The sequence below is a fragment of the Ruditapes philippinarum genome, unplaced genomic scaffold, assembly GCF_026571515.1.
Source record: "Ruditapes philippinarum isolate M1 unplaced genomic scaffold, ASM2657151v2 ctg4979_1_1_1_1, whole genome shotgun sequence".
Lineage (NCBI taxonomy): Eukaryota > Metazoa > Mollusca > Bivalvia > Venerida > Veneridae > Ruditapes > Ruditapes philippinarum.
Window position 1 is genome coordinate 71,938 of NW_026863576.1, and position 19,607 is coordinate 91,544.

The 19,607-nt window shown below is 32.9% G+C and overlaps 1 protein-coding gene across 4 annotated transcripts in view; it reads right to left on the reverse strand.

Annotated features, from left to right (window-relative positions):
• LOC132722556 (regulator of G-protein signaling 7-like) overlaps positions 1-19,607 on the reverse strand; it is a 42,495-nt gene that overhangs the window by 22,531 nt on the left and 357 nt on the right. For 2 of the 4 annotated variants that reach the window (XM_060707073.1, XM_060707072.1), the window contains exons 2-9: positions 18,282-18,332; positions 15,961-16,067; positions 8,888-8,939; positions 6,316-6,457; positions 4,762-4,843; positions 4,468-4,542; positions 2,387-2,485; positions 11-72 (exon numbers count right to left, since the gene is read on the reverse strand). In XM_060707073.1, the coding sequence (XP_060563056.1) occupies positions 11-72; positions 2,387-2,485; positions 4,468-4,542; positions 4,762-4,843; positions 6,316-6,457; positions 8,888-8,939; positions 15,961-16,067; positions 18,282-18,332 (670 nt within the window). Of the gene's footprint in view, positions 1-10; positions 73-2,386; positions 2,486-4,455; positions 4,543-4,761; positions 4,844-6,315; positions 6,458-8,887; positions 8,940-15,960; positions 16,068-18,281; positions 18,333-19,607 lie in introns of all 4 variants that reach the window. The other 2 variants (XM_060707071.1, XM_060707070.1) reach the window with 1 other exon arrangement.

Below are 19,607 nucleotides of genomic sequence, written 5' to 3' on the forward strand. Positions count from 1 at the left end.
ATGATCTTACCTTTCAGTTACTTTGGAAATTTTTACTCTTCTCTTTTCTAATTTCTTCTTTAACAGGTCAATCTGAAAACATTGATGCATTATACTGGAACATTTAAACAACATATCAATGTTTTTCCAACTATTACATTTCTTTCTGCATAATTATCAACTGCTTACAACTTTTAAATAGGGGATGAATGGTAGATGTAATCATATTTTGCAAGATAATGCTTAAAATATCATCAACAAAAAATGTCTGTTACACCACTTGTATTTTTAATGCATAGGTCAATATAAATATTTTAAATAACATTATAACAACATGATAGTTTGGCATCCACTAGACCATATATCATATAGTCCTGAGAATACTAGAACAATCAGTTCAATGAGTCTGTGCAACACTTTGCACTTAGAGTCAACAGACTGACGGATCAGCACTTAACTTATGAGGTCATTGATCTGTGGTCTGGAGTGCATATTTAAGTACTATTTAATGGTCATATTTTACCTCACTTCTCAAGTTTGAACACCTCATCAACAAATCAAGCAATGAAACAATGTCTAGACTAAGTGTTTGCAACAATTAATGTGAAAGCAGAGAAATAAACTGATCAGATCGGCGATTCCACAAACATTCAAATATATTGATTTCAGAGGAGAGTTTAAATCACAATATTTCATTTTTTTCTCACCATTCATTAAGTTTTTTTTCCTAATAAAAAAAATACATCATGAAATAATCTGAGAAATGATCTAGATTGACTTCTTTAAATCACTGTAAGAAATGATATCTCAACAAAATACTAAAACATAGTCACAAATCACAAACAGGAGTGCAAGGATGGTCCTCAATTGCTCACCTGAAGATACTGTTTATATGGAAAAGAGTTCATTATTATGTCATTCCTATGCATAGATCCCTAACCTGTTTAATTCTAGTTATCAGATAAGTGAATTACAATAAGAATTTCACCACAACATATTTGTTCACAAAAGAGCACATGTCAATATTTGTTGTTAAATATATTGTTGTTCAAATAAAAGGTCAGAGTAGGGATCTATCAATCAAGTTTCATCAAAATCTACCATAAGGTTCAAAAGCCTATTTCTATCTAAGTTAGGGCGGCCATCTTGCTCAGCAGATTAAAATGACTTGATCAAATTTATAAAAAGGACCACCTAATGACCTAATGTACAGTTCCATCAAATTCTACAAAACTGTTGAGATGATGTTGCTCTGGTAGCCAACTTGTTCAGCATAATAAATTAATTTTAGCAATTTTTGTAAAGAACCACCAAACAAACATATGTTTGTTTGTTTGGGGTTTTACGTCACATCAACACAGTATAGGTCATATCTCGATGTTCCAGTTTTACTGGTGGAGGAAGACCTCAGGTGCCCTTCCGTGCATTATTTCAGGCACGAACGGGCACCTGAGTAGAACCACCGATGTTCCTTAAGCTAGCTTGAAAGCTTCCTCACATGAAAGAATCCAAAGTCCCTGTCGGGATTCGAACCCACAGCGGTGAGGGGCAAGTGATTTGAAGTCAACGACCTTAACCACTCGGCCACGGACGCCCCACAAACATATGTAAAGTTTCATCAAAATCTACCAAAAGGTTGAGGAGGAAATATTGTTAAGCTCTGACAGTCATGTAATTCTGCAGACTGGTGCAATTTTAGTTAAGGACTATAATAATATTGATAATTTCTAGTACAGATTCATCAAAATCTACATAAATGTTAAGGAGAAGACATTTAAAGCTTTGTTCATTTTTTAGCTCTGGTGGCCATTTTCCTCAGATCAAAATAAGCAATTCTTATTAAGGACCACCTAATGATTATTCCTGTAGAGTTCATCATCCTTATCAACCCAATGGTTGAGGAGGGGATGTGGTTTAAAGGGTTTTCTTTTTTCATAGCTCTTGTGGCCATCTTGTTCAGCAGACAGGAACCATTTGAAGACCATCCATGAATCATATCAGTTTTTAAGTGGTCTGTTCCCAGTCAGTTAAAAAACTAGCATGACAGTGGTCTGTACCAAATCAGTGAGCAAGCTTACAGTATGTAAGAGGTTTGCACCAATTAAGAAATTGACAGTAAAAGGTTTATACCAAGTCAGCTTACAGATTTACAGTAAAAGATTTGTACCAAGTCAGTAAGCAAGCTTACAGTATGTAAGAGGTTTGTGGCATGTCAGTTAGCTAACTGACATAAGTTTACAAACTGACCTGAAAGTGGTCTTTATCAAGTCAGTTTACTAACTGACATGTATGTAACAATATTGTACCATGTCAGTTTACAAACTTACCAGTTTTAAGTGAACAAACTTGCAGTGATGTTAGTGGTTTATAGCATGTCAATTAACAAACTTAAAGCTTATAAACTTACAGCATGTAAGAGGTCTTTACGCAGACTATCAGCAGGATGATTTAGGTCGACCTCAGATACACTTGGGCTGAGTCGGCCACCAGGGACAGCATAATTTGGCTGCAACATAAAAACACAGTATGAATGACTTTTTATTCTCAATTGAAGCACAATGTAGCTAGATAAATTAATGCAGGTTTAAAACATAAAGCTTTTACAGACAAAGCATATCAAGACTTGCTTTATAAAAAGATACAAATTGTGTCACAATAAAAACAAATAATGAAATAAATCAATATAATTATCATCTATAGGACATATTTATGTCCAAAGTTACCTGACCCTTGACAGGCCTAATTTGAGTAGATCAATTTTAAATTTTTTACATTTTCAACTGCATCCTATGCATAGACCATGCCTGACATACATTTGTGGCCATTGCGAAACTGTTTGTAATGTTCAAATATCTAAATTCAATTCTTCAATGTGAAGCATTAAGTTAATCCTACTTTCAGAAAAGGCCAAGGTCATTCTTTGGTATAAATAAAGGAAATGTCAAGGTGCAGCTTTATAGGTTAAACATAAGTTAAACAAAATGAGCAATCTAACTAAAAGTTCTTTTATCCTTCTTTCAGTTTATCTTTTGTGTGCAGTTGCCCATATTGCTACACACACTAAAAAGTTAGTTGTTATTATGAAGTGTTGTGCATGATACAGTAGATGCCCCATTCCAGATGTGATGTTGGTTCAATTACATGCCTCGTGTAGTGAACAAATGCATGGGACCTTTAATTCTTGCCCAGAAAACAATTAGTATTGTTAGTTGATGGGCTGGGGATCTAAACCTGGATCATTAATTGTAGAATTGCTTATGAGTCGATTTTATCAGAATGAGAAAAAATAAGTTAAAGAATAATGTCAGGCTGAATCAAAAGAAGCTCGGCTCAGTAGAAATTTTCTTGTGATATAGCTTAATATACAGAATTTAGTTTAGTTTGAATGTGTAAGAAGCTATAACCATATAAAGACACTCTTAAATTAGTTAAATTTATTACTTCAACCAACCAGTACTAAGCTATGAGTATAAAGTTTCTTGCTCAAGAAAACAACAGCTTGCTGGCAACAGGGTTAAAACCCGCGTCACTAGCGATCCTTAAATTACTAGAGTTGACAGGAAAGAAGTGACAAAAAATTGTATTTATGACAACTAAGTTATAAAAGCCAAAACATTGTTTATATATATATTTCCCTGATATAACCCTGATTATGTAATCACTTTTACTGACAATCTCTGGCCTCTTAATTTCGAAATTAATGAAGCAAATAATATTTATGATACCATTACTAGTGATTCCTGAGATTTTTTTATCTGTATCTATTTGAATGTGATGAAATATTCAACAAGAGCGTCATTTAATGTAATGTTACAATTAATAAAAAGATTTAACACAGCAACTCCTTTTATATAAATGTGTAATGAAACTATAATAGAAGTTGCTAAGGGAGCATATATGAGATAAAAATCTAATGACTTTTGTCCCAGGAAAAAAAGAAAATTAACAACAAGATAGATCAGACACCTAAAATACTAACCATAGAATTCATTACCCCTATATTATACATAGTATTAACAAAGAGGTCGTATTAAGCAAGTTTCAAACAGGAATCTTCAATCTTTGACACATTTTTACTGTCAAGTATCCCATGTGACCTTTCCTGACTCAATTTGTGCTATTGACAATGACAGTTGAGCCTTCCTGTCAGTCATTAACAATTCAAAACACACATGGTTAATGTTTGAATTGAATACAAACTTAATGGCCTCACCAGGTTGAATGCTTGCACAAAAATAATAAAGCCTACATGTATATTGCAAATGAATATAATTATATATATCAAGCTTTTAAAATGCAACAGAGAAATAAAAAGTATGTTATCAAATCAGAATAATAATGAAATCATTAATAAAAATAATAGTAGAAAGGTTGGTTAAATAAGCCAGTAACATAAGTAAAACATTGTAATATGTTTCTGTTAGTATTGCAGAAAGGTAACAGAATAGTTAGAGTAAGGAAAACATGTCAACCTACCCATGTACCTACCCGTGACATCTTGGAATGTCTGTTCATTCTACAAGCCTTTTTTATATCTACCTCTGTAGTGTTTACACAGCCAGGCTAGAAATGTAAAATTTGTTAAAAAAATGGATTTGATATCTTCCTTTTTCATTTCCTTAAAAAATTTACCATTAAAACCAAGTTTGCGCCAAAGTTTGGCTGTTATTGCTGAATATGAATGACTTAACAAACAGGTAAAAGCAAACTTTTTAGAAAGTTACATTATAAAATATTACATCAATGTATCAAAATATTTAGATCATTTTCTGTATAACTTACAACAGGTCTATGTACATCCCAGAATGCCCTTTCCTGGCTGTCCAGCACCTTGCGTTCCAACTTGTCACGCTTTTTATCAACTCTAAAAATCCAAGAAAATATTTTTTTTTATCATGAAAAGATAACTGTAATTAAGACCATAACTGGGTCATCAACCAGAAAAGATAATGCCCAAATGTGAATAACTGATTTACAACCCTAGAAAGATATTGACCATTAACTAAATAACTAGTTTATAACCTTAAAAGGATATTATGCCCTACAGTAAATAACTTATCAACCCCGAAATGTAATGTTCTAAAGTAAATTTCTGGTTTATCACCCTGGAAATGTAATGTCCTAAACTAAATAACTGGTTTATCAACCTGAAAAGAAATTGTCTAAAGTAAATAACTGGTTTATTATCACCCTGGAAAGTAAATAACTGGTTTATCTTAAAATGCCCTGAAGTGAAAAAAAACTAGTTTATCAACCTATAAATGGCTATATAACCATAAAGTGAGTAACCGATTAATAACCAGGGAAATTTTTTGCCCTAAAATGAATGTGTGTTTCTGTCCAACACAATTTTAATTCAAAACACTTTTTTTTAAAAATTATTTCAAGTTTATTATTGATAATTTCTGTCAAGGTTTTAATTTTTCAAGACATTTAACTTAATGCACTAAAACTACAAACATTTCATATGGAATCACCTAAATGATATTATTACCAACTGTCCAAAATAGCCACACTATAACATTTTCTGTGTAATATAATAATAATAGTATAATAATGTTTTATTTTGAGATTTTAAATTTCCTGTTTCTATAGAAACTATATGTAGGTGTTAAGGAGATCATGACTAGAACAACATTAATGTGATAATAATTGTGATAATTATGATTTTCTTCGGCATAACAACCGCCATTAATTCATATTTACAACTCACTCTTGTGTCGTTTCTCCAGATTATATAACAGCACTATTTTTAATTCATACCTTTTAAAGAGGGTTTCATATTTTTATTTTGCTCAAACTGTAGCATCATGCCTTCTACTATTTTAGCTTCATACACAACTTCAAAATCCCTAGTTTAAATATGTGTCTTGGTATTTAAAATTGTGCGATTTTAGTAAAACAAACAAGACACTGAAATGGTATCAGATATTTTTGATCACCCTGTATATATAAACTATTCATATATGGCATCAAAATGCATTAAATCAGTGTATCTACATGTTTTTTGGTCATCTTGGCACAACTGGCTTTAGAAATGATAGTAAACAAAGAAATGAATATACTTGCTAATTAGTCCTGTCAGAATGTTTTTTTTTTTTAATATTAAAATAAGACAAGCAATCTGAAAGAATTTGCATTCTTTAAAATAGATTGACCTCTTCTTAATTGACTATTGACTGATCATGGTCTGCACTATTTGCTATTCACGCTTTTTTTGTCAATTTTTCCAAAAAATGATGAATTCTTTTGTCCGGATTGAAAAATGGACAAGTGCATTTTAAATATTTAGTGTGGTTATGGTTAAACTTTAAAACTAAATATACTGATATTTACTTGGCTTGAGCTTCTGCCTGCATGAAAATAAACTCCCATTTCCGTGAAAACATTTTCTGAAGCCGGGCTAGGTTTTCTGCCTCGTAATCTGCCAGTTCAAGACGTTGCTTGTTCTGCATTGTTCTCTTGCATAAATATACAGCTGAAAAAATAGAATTTACAGATTAAAAATGTTCAGAAACATGTCACCATATACATCAACTGAAAAGACATCCTAGAAATACCTTTACTGAGCATGCATTTAAATAAACAAATAAAAAAATATTTGGTCTGTGAAAATAGAGTATAATTTACAAAATGTGTAATACTATGAGGGGGGAAATTAATGCAAATGTTGACATTTTAAACAAAATATGGTTATAAAACAGTAACAAATAGTCCCAAACTAGAACTGCCACTATCATGGCGTGAATACCCCCCGCATACCACTTTGTCATAATCAACAGTGGCCATTAAGAGCTCAAGGAACACCTCCCTGCCAAATCTGAGGTTACTAAGCCAGTGCATTGCTAAGTTATGTATTCTACATGCTTCAAATGTGAAAATGTCAAAATCAATACATTGCGGACAGGACATTCTTTAGCAATTGAGAAGAAAAGCTTTTGTCAAAGTCCCTGTGACCTTGACCTTTGACCCAGTGACCTCAAAATCAATAGGGGTCACCTTATAGTCATGATCAACATCCATGCCAAATAAGAAGACTGTGGGTCAAAGGAATCTTAAGTAAATGGGTGGACAAACTTTTTGAAGTCAAAGTCCCTATGACCTTGACCTTTGATCCAGTGACCTCAAAATCAATAGGGGTCATCTACTAACCATGACTAACCTCCATGCCAAATATGAAGACTGTGGGTCAAAGGAATCTTAAGTTATAGGGCGGACAAGCTTTTTGAAGTCAAGGCTCCTGTTACCTTGACCTTTGACCTGGTGACCTCAAAGTCAATAGGGGTCATCTACTAATCATGACTAACCTCCATGCCAAATATGAAGACTGTAGGTCAAAGGAATCTTAAGTTATTGGGCGGACAAGAAAAAACCGACGGCCGGACGGACGGCCGGACGGACGGACAAGCTGATTCCAGTATACCCCCCTTACAACTTTGTTGTGCGGGGGTATAATAAATGAAATTGCATTTAGGGTTAGTAAATTAAGGAGATTAACAGATGCATATTGATAAGAGAGACTGGATCTGATGGCTATTTTATGTAAATATTGCATGTACAACATCTCTCTAGTCAATACAATTTGGCAGTGTTCTACCTATAAAAACTTTTATTTTGTTCATAATAATCATCCATCAAAACTGGCATTATTCATACTGTTAAAAACTACAATAAAAACAAGATAAGAACTACTTTTTCTCTCTTGTATATGGCAGATATAGATATAGAAGTGATCTGGCACCATAAAATTTCAGAACTATGTCATCTTGACCAATATCTACTCTTTGAAGCGGAAATAATTATTTACCAACACTATGTGGGTAGTTATTAGTCCCCAGATTGTTTCTGTTAGTGTGGTTATACACATAAAATATAACTAGAACTCCGCGAGTCGGATGTGTCGCCTTGTGAACAATGTAGTTTAGGGGAAATGGCCAGGAGAAAAATGAAATATGAAAAAAAACAAAGGGCAATAACTAAAAAAATAATAAGTGCAGAGCAGCAGTTTCTGTGCACTGCACTTCTTATCAATAAGATCTATCATTCTATGATGTTTCAAGTCCATAGCTTTCATACTTGAGGAAAAATGACCAGGACAAAAATAAAGTAAGAAAAGCAACAAAGGGCAATAACTCAAAAGTAAGAAATGCTGAGTATCAGTTCTTATGCACTGCACTTCTTTTTAATGAGATCTATCATCCTATGAAGTTTCAAGTCCATAATTTTTATACTTTCAGAGAAATGGCCTGGACAAAAATTAAGTATGAAAATAAACAAAGGGCAATAACTCAAAAAATAAGAAATGCAGAGTACCAGTTCTTGTGCACTGCACTTCTTCTTAATGAGACCTATCATCCTATGAAGTTTCAAGTCCATGGCTTTTATACATTAGGAGAAATGGCCCGGACAAAAATAAAGTATGAAAATTAACAAAGGGCAATAACTCAAAAATTAGGAAATGCAGAGCACTGGTTCTTGTGCACTGCATTTCTTCTTAATGAGATCTATCATCCTATGAAGTTTCAAGTCCATAGCTTTTTTAGTTGAAGAGAAATGCCCTGGACAAAATTAAAGTATGAAAATTAACAAAGGGCAATAACTCAAAAAATAAGAACTGCAGAGTACCGGTCCTTGTGCACTGCACTTCGGGTTATTGAAAGAAGCATGCATACCAAGTTTGAAGTCAATCAGACTTATAGTGACTGAGTTATGCTCCGGACAAGCTTTAGCGGACGCCGACGCCGACAACGACAACGACGCCGACACAGACGCCGCCGCCGCCGACACCGCCGACAAAAGTAACCCCTATATGTCACCTTTTCAAGGCGACACAATAAAAAGCATGTCTCTAGGTTCTCATTTACCAAAACAACATTGAATATTTAATATATATACATTAGAAACTTACCATAATCAGTATTTTCAGGTTCACCACACTTAGACGGCCAAAAGCAGGGTGTCTGAAAAATTGATAAAGAAGAACTGTTACATAGAATGAAACCATTAGATTAAATAATACTTTAATGCTTATATGAAAAAATTAAACAATTTAAAAAGCTGAAAGGGAGTGATGCCAATGCCAACAGTACAGTATCAGGCAAGACTAGACTAGACCAAGATCAAGACAAGACCAAGACCAGATCATGACAAGATCAAGACCAGACCAAGATCAAGACTAAGATAAAGACCAGACCAAGATTAAGTCCAGACTAATATCAAGACAAGTTTAAGACCAGATTAAGACCAACAGCCAACACCAAGATCAAGACAAGACCAAACCAAGATAAAACCAAGACCAGATCAAGACCAAGACAAGACCAGACCAAGACAAGTTCAAGACCAGAGCAAAAACTAGACTAAGACAAGCCAACACCAAGATCAAAACCAGACCAAAATCAAGACCAGACCAAGACCAAGACAACACCATACCAAGATCAAGACAAAAACCAAGACAAGATAAGACCAGAAAAAGATCAAAACCAAGACAAGACCAAGACCAGACAAGATCTAACTCTATACCGTTAGTTGCTTGATTTAAGTATTTTGAGATTGAGTTCCTCTAGATTAATAACTGACAGTTCTGAAAATTATGCAGGAGAAGTCTTATACACAAATTTAGTTTAAGAAGTTAAAAACTTATTGTCATCTTAAGAAAAGTACCTTTATTCTTTCAGCACTTGTGATGTTAATGAGTCCTAAAATACTAGTATAGTCAAGTGAGTCTGCACATCAAGAAGCAGGGACTACAATATACTGTTGGCTGCTGAATTTAGCATATAACAATTTAACATGACTGGTCTGCATAGCTGCTTCATTATATAAATTTGGAGTGTTATGAGATGGGAACAAACTGTATAGTGAGGAGTGCGTGCAGTAGAGAGCCAATTAACATTTAGATAAATCATTATCATTGCGCTTCAACCATTTATCCAATATGATTGCTAAACGACCCGTTTTATATATTTACGTCATCTCCATCAATAACATTTTATGATAATTATACATGTATAAATTATAACCATTGGGACATGCCTCATTTTGTTGAACTTTTTCTTACTGACAATCCAATTATGGCACACGTGTATGGCCTATGGTGATTTTGAAATATTTTGACTTTTTATGATTTTTTATTAGTAATGGTACTGCCTGCAGTGTTTACAGATGATCATTTTCAACCTTCAAAATATGACAAATTATGGGTCAAAGTTCTTCTTCAACTTCTTGGACTTTAAAAAAGCCATTGATATATTATGTATGGGTAAAATGTCAAAATATATATATATCATTGTATAGTAATTGGCATTGTTAAGCAAAGAGTACAACCTTGACCTACAAACTGGCGATTCTTTGACATTAACGGACTAGAAACTTATATAGAAATATACACTATAATAACCACAATGTATTATTTACCGAACAATGAGTTATTTTTCTCCTTGTAACAGGGGATTGTTTTTTTGTTTCAGTCATTTTTCAGGAGACGTTAACAATGACAATTGACAAATGATGGTGAGTGTATATATCTGTGCCAGTCAGATCTTCTGACGTCAGTAATATTATTGGACTACTCGGCTTTCACGAATTAGATATATTGCAAAATCAATCAATGTGCAATTACCATAAAACATGGCATAACCATTGTAAAAAGATGCATCACTTTTTTGACACTTACAACATAAATATTTAAACATGTAACACGGTCAAGCATAAAGTTAAGTCAGTTCTTGCTGGTTATAACTGAGGCATTTTTTTGGCATTTGCACATTAAATGTACCAATCACTTCAACAGATAATAGATATAAGATTATGACACCTGCCATCTGTATCAGTACAGGTACTTTTATACTGATAAATTCTTATGTCATTTTTACCTTTTTATGTAATGAACATGTCCTCCTTTGAATTTGGAGAAGTCCTTTGAAAGTCAATAGGTTTTCAATATTAAAATACTAAAATTTAGCTGCAATACATATATACCGGTGGCATAGGGTTGTCATTACATAGGGTATTCTATATAGACAATAACACTTATAGAAGCTTTCTTGTTATATTTTGGCAAGAATAAAACACTCGGATAACAATATCTTCATAGATTGGTAACTGTCTTACAAAACCTTATTTAAACCAGCTTTGAATCTGACTTCTGAAATTAACCAGAACTGCTGACTAGTTGGGTTTTAACCCACAATACCTGGGTTGAGAGGGAGATACCTTATTCACTAGGCCATGAATATTGGTCAATATTTCTAGGCTTTGTAGTAAAGTTGATAAAGTTGAGACACCTTAATCACTTGACTCCAATCAATATGAGAAAACATGGCCCTGACACTAGTATGGGCTTGAACCCACAATCTCTGGGTTGAGAGGGAGACACCTTAACTACTTGATTCATGTCAATATGAGGAAACAAGGCCCTGACACTAGTAGGGATTGAACCCACAATCCCTGGGTTGGAAGGGAGACACCTTAAGCACTAGACCATCACTACTGGTTTTGTAGTAATAAAAAGTTGATATTTTATATACTGAGACTACAGTATCCTGACAGCCATGGGAATTATTTGATTAACATATTTCTAACATCAATGAATATATCTTAATATTTACATAAAGATATTACTTCTGTAAGAAATATCATATTTACCTTAAAAAGCATTTTCAGAAGAAATTCTGTGATTGAATAGAACGAAAATATTAAAGCAGCATGCCTCCAGATTCATATTTATTTTCATGAAAATTTTGAAAATGTATTTAAAAGTAAAATATTGCAAAGTGAACAAAGAAAGTAATTGTCACATTGCAATCCGCACTTACAGTCCGCGTAAATAACCAAAAAGAAGTCAGAATGTGCAAAATTAGCCCCTACTGCGTTAGTAACGCAGTAGAAATATGGTGATAAATACTGCAAAAATCAGTCATTAATTGCACATAGGATGTAAATTATCACTTCAATTTTTAATTTGTTTGCTTTTCTTAAAATTTTATAACATTTTTCCTAAGTTTAATTTTCTTGCAATATTTTGGCTCATCTGGAGGCATGCAGCTTTAAAATACCTGTTCAATACTAGTAGTTCTATGGTACACACTGATAATGACTGGAACCCTCATTTTCTATTAATTTACAGATTAATGAAATAATGAAACATTATCAAATTAGTTAGTAGTAAAGGAAAGTGTCCTCCAACCATTGGACTTGGTCTCCATGTAATTATAGGTAGACAAGTGCATTAACTTAATCACAGTTTCTAGTATATATATCTGTCACCTATACTTCTATACTCCCATATTATGTAATATGTAAGTCTAGTCAGTTCTCAAATTCTCTAATCATTGCAGGGGGGGGGGGGGCTTTCAGCAAAATGGTCGTATCTAACATGAGTGAACCCTGAGGGTGGGTACAAGGTATTCTTCTGATCCCTACTCACACTAGTCCAGCTTTGAATCTTTTGCGCTATACATTAGTAAATGAATTAACTCAGATTGGCAAAAACTTTGATTCTAAATGTTAAAACTTTGTTATAATTTAAAAGATAGAATAAATCAGTTTTGACTTCCATAATTAACACACTTGTGTAATAACTGGTAAAAGACATCGAGCAAATACATGTAGTCACCAACCTTCACTTAAAAATGCTATGTGTAGTTCCTATACAAGAGGTTTGACATTACAGTTAAAACACCTTAAGGTTTCAGTCAGACCATTTGTGACATCTAAGCATAGATGGTGCTGAATTTGTTTGGGTCTCAGAAAGTCATAAAGGTGAAGGTTATGAGATTATAAACCAATTTGTTTTTGTATAGTGCCACCAATTCTGTTTCCAGTGTTGTAACTGTAGTAAATTGGCTATAAGGCTAATTGCAATGTTTATTTGGCTTAAACAATTTACAAAATAAAAAAAAAGTGAGTTGCCTCAACTGGGATTGAACTCCAGACCTCTAGCTTTCTAAGCAAGCGTGTTAACCCCTCGACCGAGGGGAAGTTATAAGATAACAGCCTGAAGAAAATCACATTATTCTAAATTAGGGTTTGTAACCCTTACTAATTTCGAGATATTTTGTTCACGGTAAACCTGTTGTCTAACACTGATGTAAATAATCATGCATGTATATCTGTAAAGAATTACACAATATTAGAAATCTTTGACCAATGGGGAACTATTTTTTCTTTCTCGTGAAGGATTGAAAATTAATGCGCCTGTCATTTGACAATCTTTACGCATTGATCTTCCCTTAATTTTTCGGCGTTAGTGTAGATATAAAGAAAAGTAACCGCTTCGAGGAGTTCGGACTACTTTCGATATTTGCAAATAAGCGTATCAGGGTCTGAAATTTCACTACCATTATTTGTTTGGTCTGACGACCCAAACAAATAAAAACCATATTTATCTCCTTGTTTAAAGGCACATTATGACTCAGAAAGCTTTTATTTTTATTTCTAGTTTTTTAGTTTTGGTGTACTATTATAATATCCAAAAAGTTACATATTGGCCAATTACCTGAATCATCTTTTTCATCAGATTGGCAATAATTACAGTTGCAGTGAATTTGTATTTTGTATGGAAGTCAAACTACTACTATGTTTACACTTTCTACTTTTATGACAAATTATTTTACATTTATCACTACTTTTTTTAAGTATCAAGCATTTAAAATTCTTTAAAACAATTATAAACTTCATGCTAGACCTTTCTTAAGAAGTAAAAAAAATTTTGTTTCTGAGGCATAATATGTCTTTAAGTTTCAAAAAATATTTTGTTAAAAATCCTTTTATTTTCATTTATCAATATATATAGATATATACATTGCTCATTTTTCTTATATATATAATTTTCATAAACCTGTTTATGTTTTCTCTATGAACAAAATTGATAAAGACTTGATTGACCTTAGATTGTTTACAAACGAATTGAAAGACTTATCAAAAAATCTATTTCACAGGAAGATTAAAGACACAAGTACATTTATTAGTTAATTATCTACGGCCGAATTAGCCCCTGACAGCGCGTTAAATACATTACTGCAGTAGTAATAAATAATGAACCAGCATAATGGAATAGTTAATAGAAAGTTGCATTAGCAATGGCTGGACTGCAAATTGCCTTAAAGATTGTGAGTAAGTGTTAAGCATAAATCTCCACGATTGTTTCACTTGACAAAAATGTCTTACGTAATTTCCATGCATGCATCTTAAATGCATGAAGTGTTCATTCTCTACTGGCCTAATTGAGTCACTTCTAATTTATTATCAGTTTAAAGCATTTTTTTAAAGTTTTATTATCTAACTATCTAATTAAGACAGTTGTAAATTACAACTTCTTTTTGAACAGCTTTTGAATCAATTACATCATTTAAAACAGAAAGTCAATCATTTCTAGAAAGCAAAACAAATTTATCAAGATGCAAGAGATATAACTGTTTACTGTTTAAAATTAATCTTAAAATTTCATCTTCTAATATAACTTATCTTAAAATCATATCGCACTTAATTCAGGGGAATGAAATTGTCCTGCATTGAAATTGGAACTACCATGTGTCAGCGGATGAAGTTTCAATATCAAAATCCCTAAAACCTTGCAGCTTCTAGTGTAAACAGTCTACAAAAAAGAAGATTCCTTATATTTCCTTATAATATATTGACTTGGATTTTTTTCTTTTTGCCAGATTTCACATCGCACTTTTAAGGTCATTTGGCAACTTTCCAGCTTTACCTCAGGTCTCCCTCAGTGCATTATTTCAGGTACAAACTAGTACCTCAGTAAAAGCAACAAAGTTCCATAAGCCAGCTGGAAAGCCTCCTGACATAAAAGAATTCAAGGTCACTGGCTATGTTTGGTTTGATTTAGCCTGTGTGAGTTATTTTAAAGTGCAACATCTCTTATACCCTCTAGAATCCGCTGTAGCAGTTTTCAATCATCAACACTAAACATATTTAAACCAATGATCAAGAAGAAAATCAACAACAACGATTAAGGACAAGAAAAATGTAACAACAACACTGAGAACCTGGTCCGGCTACACAGATGTGCACGCTGATCTGGCTCTACACTTTGGTAAAGGGCTATCATTATCACCACTCCTGCTCCTGCTCCTAGAGTTAAAACTAATTACCTGGTTATTAAAGGCATCGATCTCCCTCATACAGTTTAAGATTAGTAGAGATAACCATATCTGTAACATTATCTGCTGAGTACTTATTCACCATCATTCTAACTATCAATCATTGACGACTAATGATGATGGAAATATGCTCAATGATAACAAACTCAGAAGGGTTCAAGGTAGGAATTTAGTTTGTTATGGCATGTATTGATGAATAAATGGAGGCTGAAACCAGTTATATGAAATATAATCTTTAAATCTAGTTAAGTAAATGCCAATCAAGTTTTTTTTCCTCAGATATTGTCTGTTGGTTCAGCTGTGAAGTTTTCAGAGAATGAACGATAGAATGATGTATGCAATACAAAGGTAAAGATTCATTTCTAAGGTTATTTGATGCCAAACATAAAGATTGATATCTTGCTTTTTTTCATACACTGTAAAAAAACATTATGCGAATCAATGCATGTCATAATAACATACAATATAAATAAATATATGACTGGGGTAAAAAACATTTTAAGGGATCAATTGTTGTAACCTGTCTCCGAAGAACAGCCACAAGTAGTGTCTCTGCCTCTCTTAAAAAGGGACCTAAGGTTCAAGCCCTGCTGGTCCAACATATAAAACCATATAAGTCAACAAAGAGCCTTAGAGAATGATTATATGATTATCATAAGCCCATAGTTTCATAAATAGAAATATTTTTTGCAGTCTTATCTCCTTGTATAGATGTTGTTACAATAACGGTAAAAATCCCATACTCATTAAATTGTAAAGGCTTGCAATAAATGATGCAGTGATCAGAAGTCAAGAGTGCTTGTTATTACAATAACTCATATTCACTGAATTGTATAGGCTTGGATACAGTGATTTCATTACTTACCTGAAATCTGTAGTAGGTATTATCACATTTCACAGTAAGAACATGGTCATCTATTGGGAAGAAATATCCATGGGAGGACATCAGGTGGGCTAAATGGAGGGCTTCCACTGAAATATAAAAATATTGTATAACCATGACAGAACATAAGGAGAGCTAAATGGAATGTTTGTACTCAATTAAAGGATATGAGGTGGGCTAAATGGAGGGCTCCCAATGAAATATAGAATTATGTATAACTATGACAGAACATAAGAAGTGTTAAATGGAATGTTTGTACTTGAAACTTCATGGGAGGACATCAGGTGGGATAAATGGAGGGCTTTATGACAGAACATATGGAGAGCCAAATGGAATGTTTGCACAGAAATATAGATATAATAACAGATAGGCTAAATGGAGGTCAGTGGGATTCAGCCAAATATAATGATGTGATGATTTGACATAGACCTAAACTTATAATAATGTAGAAAAAAAAACATGACAGAGCATCAGTTGAAATAATGAGAAAAAACTTTCAACAGAAATTCCCTTCCATGCCAATGAATGTTAAAATAGCTATAAGAAACCATTTCATAGGCTATGATGAGAAATTCAATAGAAATCTATCAATGAAACACTTTACTTATTCAACCTAGGGAAACAGAGTTTACACTGGAGCAATAAACTTCAACTGAGGTAATTTCACAAAAACCAACATCATAATGTCAAAACTGTAATCTAATCAATTAAAAAAACAAGATTATTTTTTTCCTATTTCCATGTTCAGGATGTTTTTGATTGGTTTATCTCAGGACATGTTCATATCCTCATATCAGAGCAAGTTTACGTAAGAATACACATCTTGAATGTAAAATAGTTCCATCATAACTTTGGCAGAATTTTGTTGTTTCTTACAGATCACAACATCTTGCAATTATTTACCTTGAGACATTTATCTAAAACATATTTTCATGCCATAAATCAAACACATTTTCTTCAAATTAAAAATAATGGACACCAAGTGCATGCCAACAATAACTGAATACATTCAGACAAAAAAACTTTGCAAGCCTTGAGAACAAATTGTAAGTTTTCTATATAAAATCTTATGCCAGGTACGTTATTCTTATATTTCTCTTTTATTTTCATAGAAAATACATTCAGTTTATTTTATGTGTGTGTATTCTACGCTAAATGAGGGTCCATTCGCCCTTTCAGGCACTGAGAGTACGGACCCCGGACATGTCACCATTCATGTCCTTCAAGGTTATTATCTGTTGTAAATTTTAAATTCAGTAATTCACTGAATGATACTAAATATGTATGCAATTTCATTTTACATATTATTTTGTTTAATTTATAGTTGCCAATAGAAACCTATAGATATGACTTACCCAGAAAAGTGTTATGTCATTTTATAAAGGACTTCTTTAAAGCAAAAGAACAGACAGAAATAGTATCTGCTTGAGAAGTAATGGTTCTTCGGGATGTATAAAGCCAAATACTGATGCATAACCTCCATTTAAAACACTTCTTTTGTAATTATAATCAGTGAAAATGAGACAAAGATAAAGCAGAAATTGCAACCCCCTGTAATCTCCTGTGTTCTTAAAGTTTCTTACAAAGTTCAAGTTCAGATGTAACATAAGCATTATTCAAAAGAACAGGAATAAGAAATTAATTAACAGAATGTTTCTCAGGTCTATCCAAAATTAGTAAAAGACAACCTAACATAACTTTTGAGTAACATTTGTTTAATCTGAAATAGTGCTAATTGCCAAAGGAGGTTCTGAAACCTTTGTGAAAATCCTTTTATGGGTAATACAAAACAAAATAGCAAAAGGATGCAATAATTTCACATTAATCTCCTATTTTTGTTTCTCTTATCAAAATCATATCTAAGAAGGGTTTATTTGAAAGACTGTCAGTTACTTCACTTAAAGAGCAAAGACCAAGAGTCTCAACATGTAAGCTTTGAATTTGTTTGTTTGATTTCATTAGGCCCAAGTTGTATCAGTAACCTGTGGGCAAATTATCTGCTAATCATTCCAATATAAATTGTTTGAATTACGTTGAAGGACAAATAGTGTTTAGGTAGCAACAAACAAAATTCTCAAGGAATAACAAAATGATCACTAAATAAGTTAACTCGTATAAAATTATATAAGTAGTTAACCCATTATTGCAATTAGACGACCAATCAAAACCTATGACCAAACTAACAAATCTTACATCAATTTAGCCAGTACTGAGCAAAGAAAGCAAACTTTTGAAATTCCCTGAAGTACTGTGAATGATAGGAGTATAAAATAAACTGCCCAATGATTACAATGTAAGCTTACCTTGGTCATCTACATCTAAATTCTTCATCATCCAAAATATTAGGTCTTGTCCTGAAATGAACGTAACAAAATCAGTATTAAAAGTCAGACTCCTTGGATTCTTGAATAACAAAATTAAAATATTCAGCCTTGAATGAAAGGGTTTTTATCAGTTTCTAAGTATAATTTCTATGTATAAAGACTTGGTCCCACAAACCCTTTTGCCTTGATCTACATTTGTATAAACTGTCTGCTTGAATTTGAATACAGATTTCCTGAGAAATATGAATCTCCATATATTAAATTCTTAATGAATTGAATTTTTAGCAATGACTTGCATATTTCACATATTCTTTAAGTAACAATGAAAGGTTTTCTTCGATAACAATGGTGGAAATTATGTGTTTTAATAGCCTTTTCATTGCTGAAAAATTCATCTTATTTTCATGATGAAAATAATATTGGAAAAATACAGTACTGTAAAGAAGAAATGTCTTATATTAATTGAGGTAAAAAGTCATGAATAAGACAAAATAAGACAAAATTTAATATCGTTTAGATAAATTCCAGTGTTATTTTGAGACAATGATAAAATCATATCAGACATATTGTAGATCAGAGAGAGGGATACCACAGTTCATGACAAAATTGTAAAACATGGTGGTGAAAAACTGATTTTCATAAAAGCTAGCAGAAATAATAACTTGTGATTTGTCTATGCCATGACAGCTAGATGTACAGTGAAAACTCTGAAAACCGGACTCTCTGAAAACCGGAATCCTCTGAAAACCGGACCATTTTAAAAGTCCCGTATTTTCTCCTTATATGTTCATTGAAAAAAATCCTCTGAATACCGGAACCTCTGAATTCCGAAAACCGGACACTTTTCTGTGGCTTCTAATGCTAAACATGCATAAAAAATCCTCTGAAAACCGGACAGCAATTTTAAGTGTCAACTTTCTGTGTATTTTAAAGCATATTAAAACATAATCTCAACAGGTGACATGTTCAATTACCAGTTAATGATCACCCTTTTTATCTATGCAGGTGTGAAAACACTTGTAAGTGTGTGTTAATTTCTTATTGGCAATTAAATCATAGCTCTTTCATTATAATTGTGCCTTTCCCTGTATAGGTATGATTTTTCTAAATGTTTTTAATGGTATCCGGACAATTCCCCTCCCGGAATCCTCTGAAAACCGGACTTTTGGTCAAGTCCGGAGAGGGTCCGGTTTTCAGAGTTTTTAATGTAGAATAGAGCCATGGAAGTAATGTACAGAATGGAGCCACTGCTGCTATTCTTAGCATAGCGCCATGGCAGCCATTTACAGTATGGAGACACTGCAG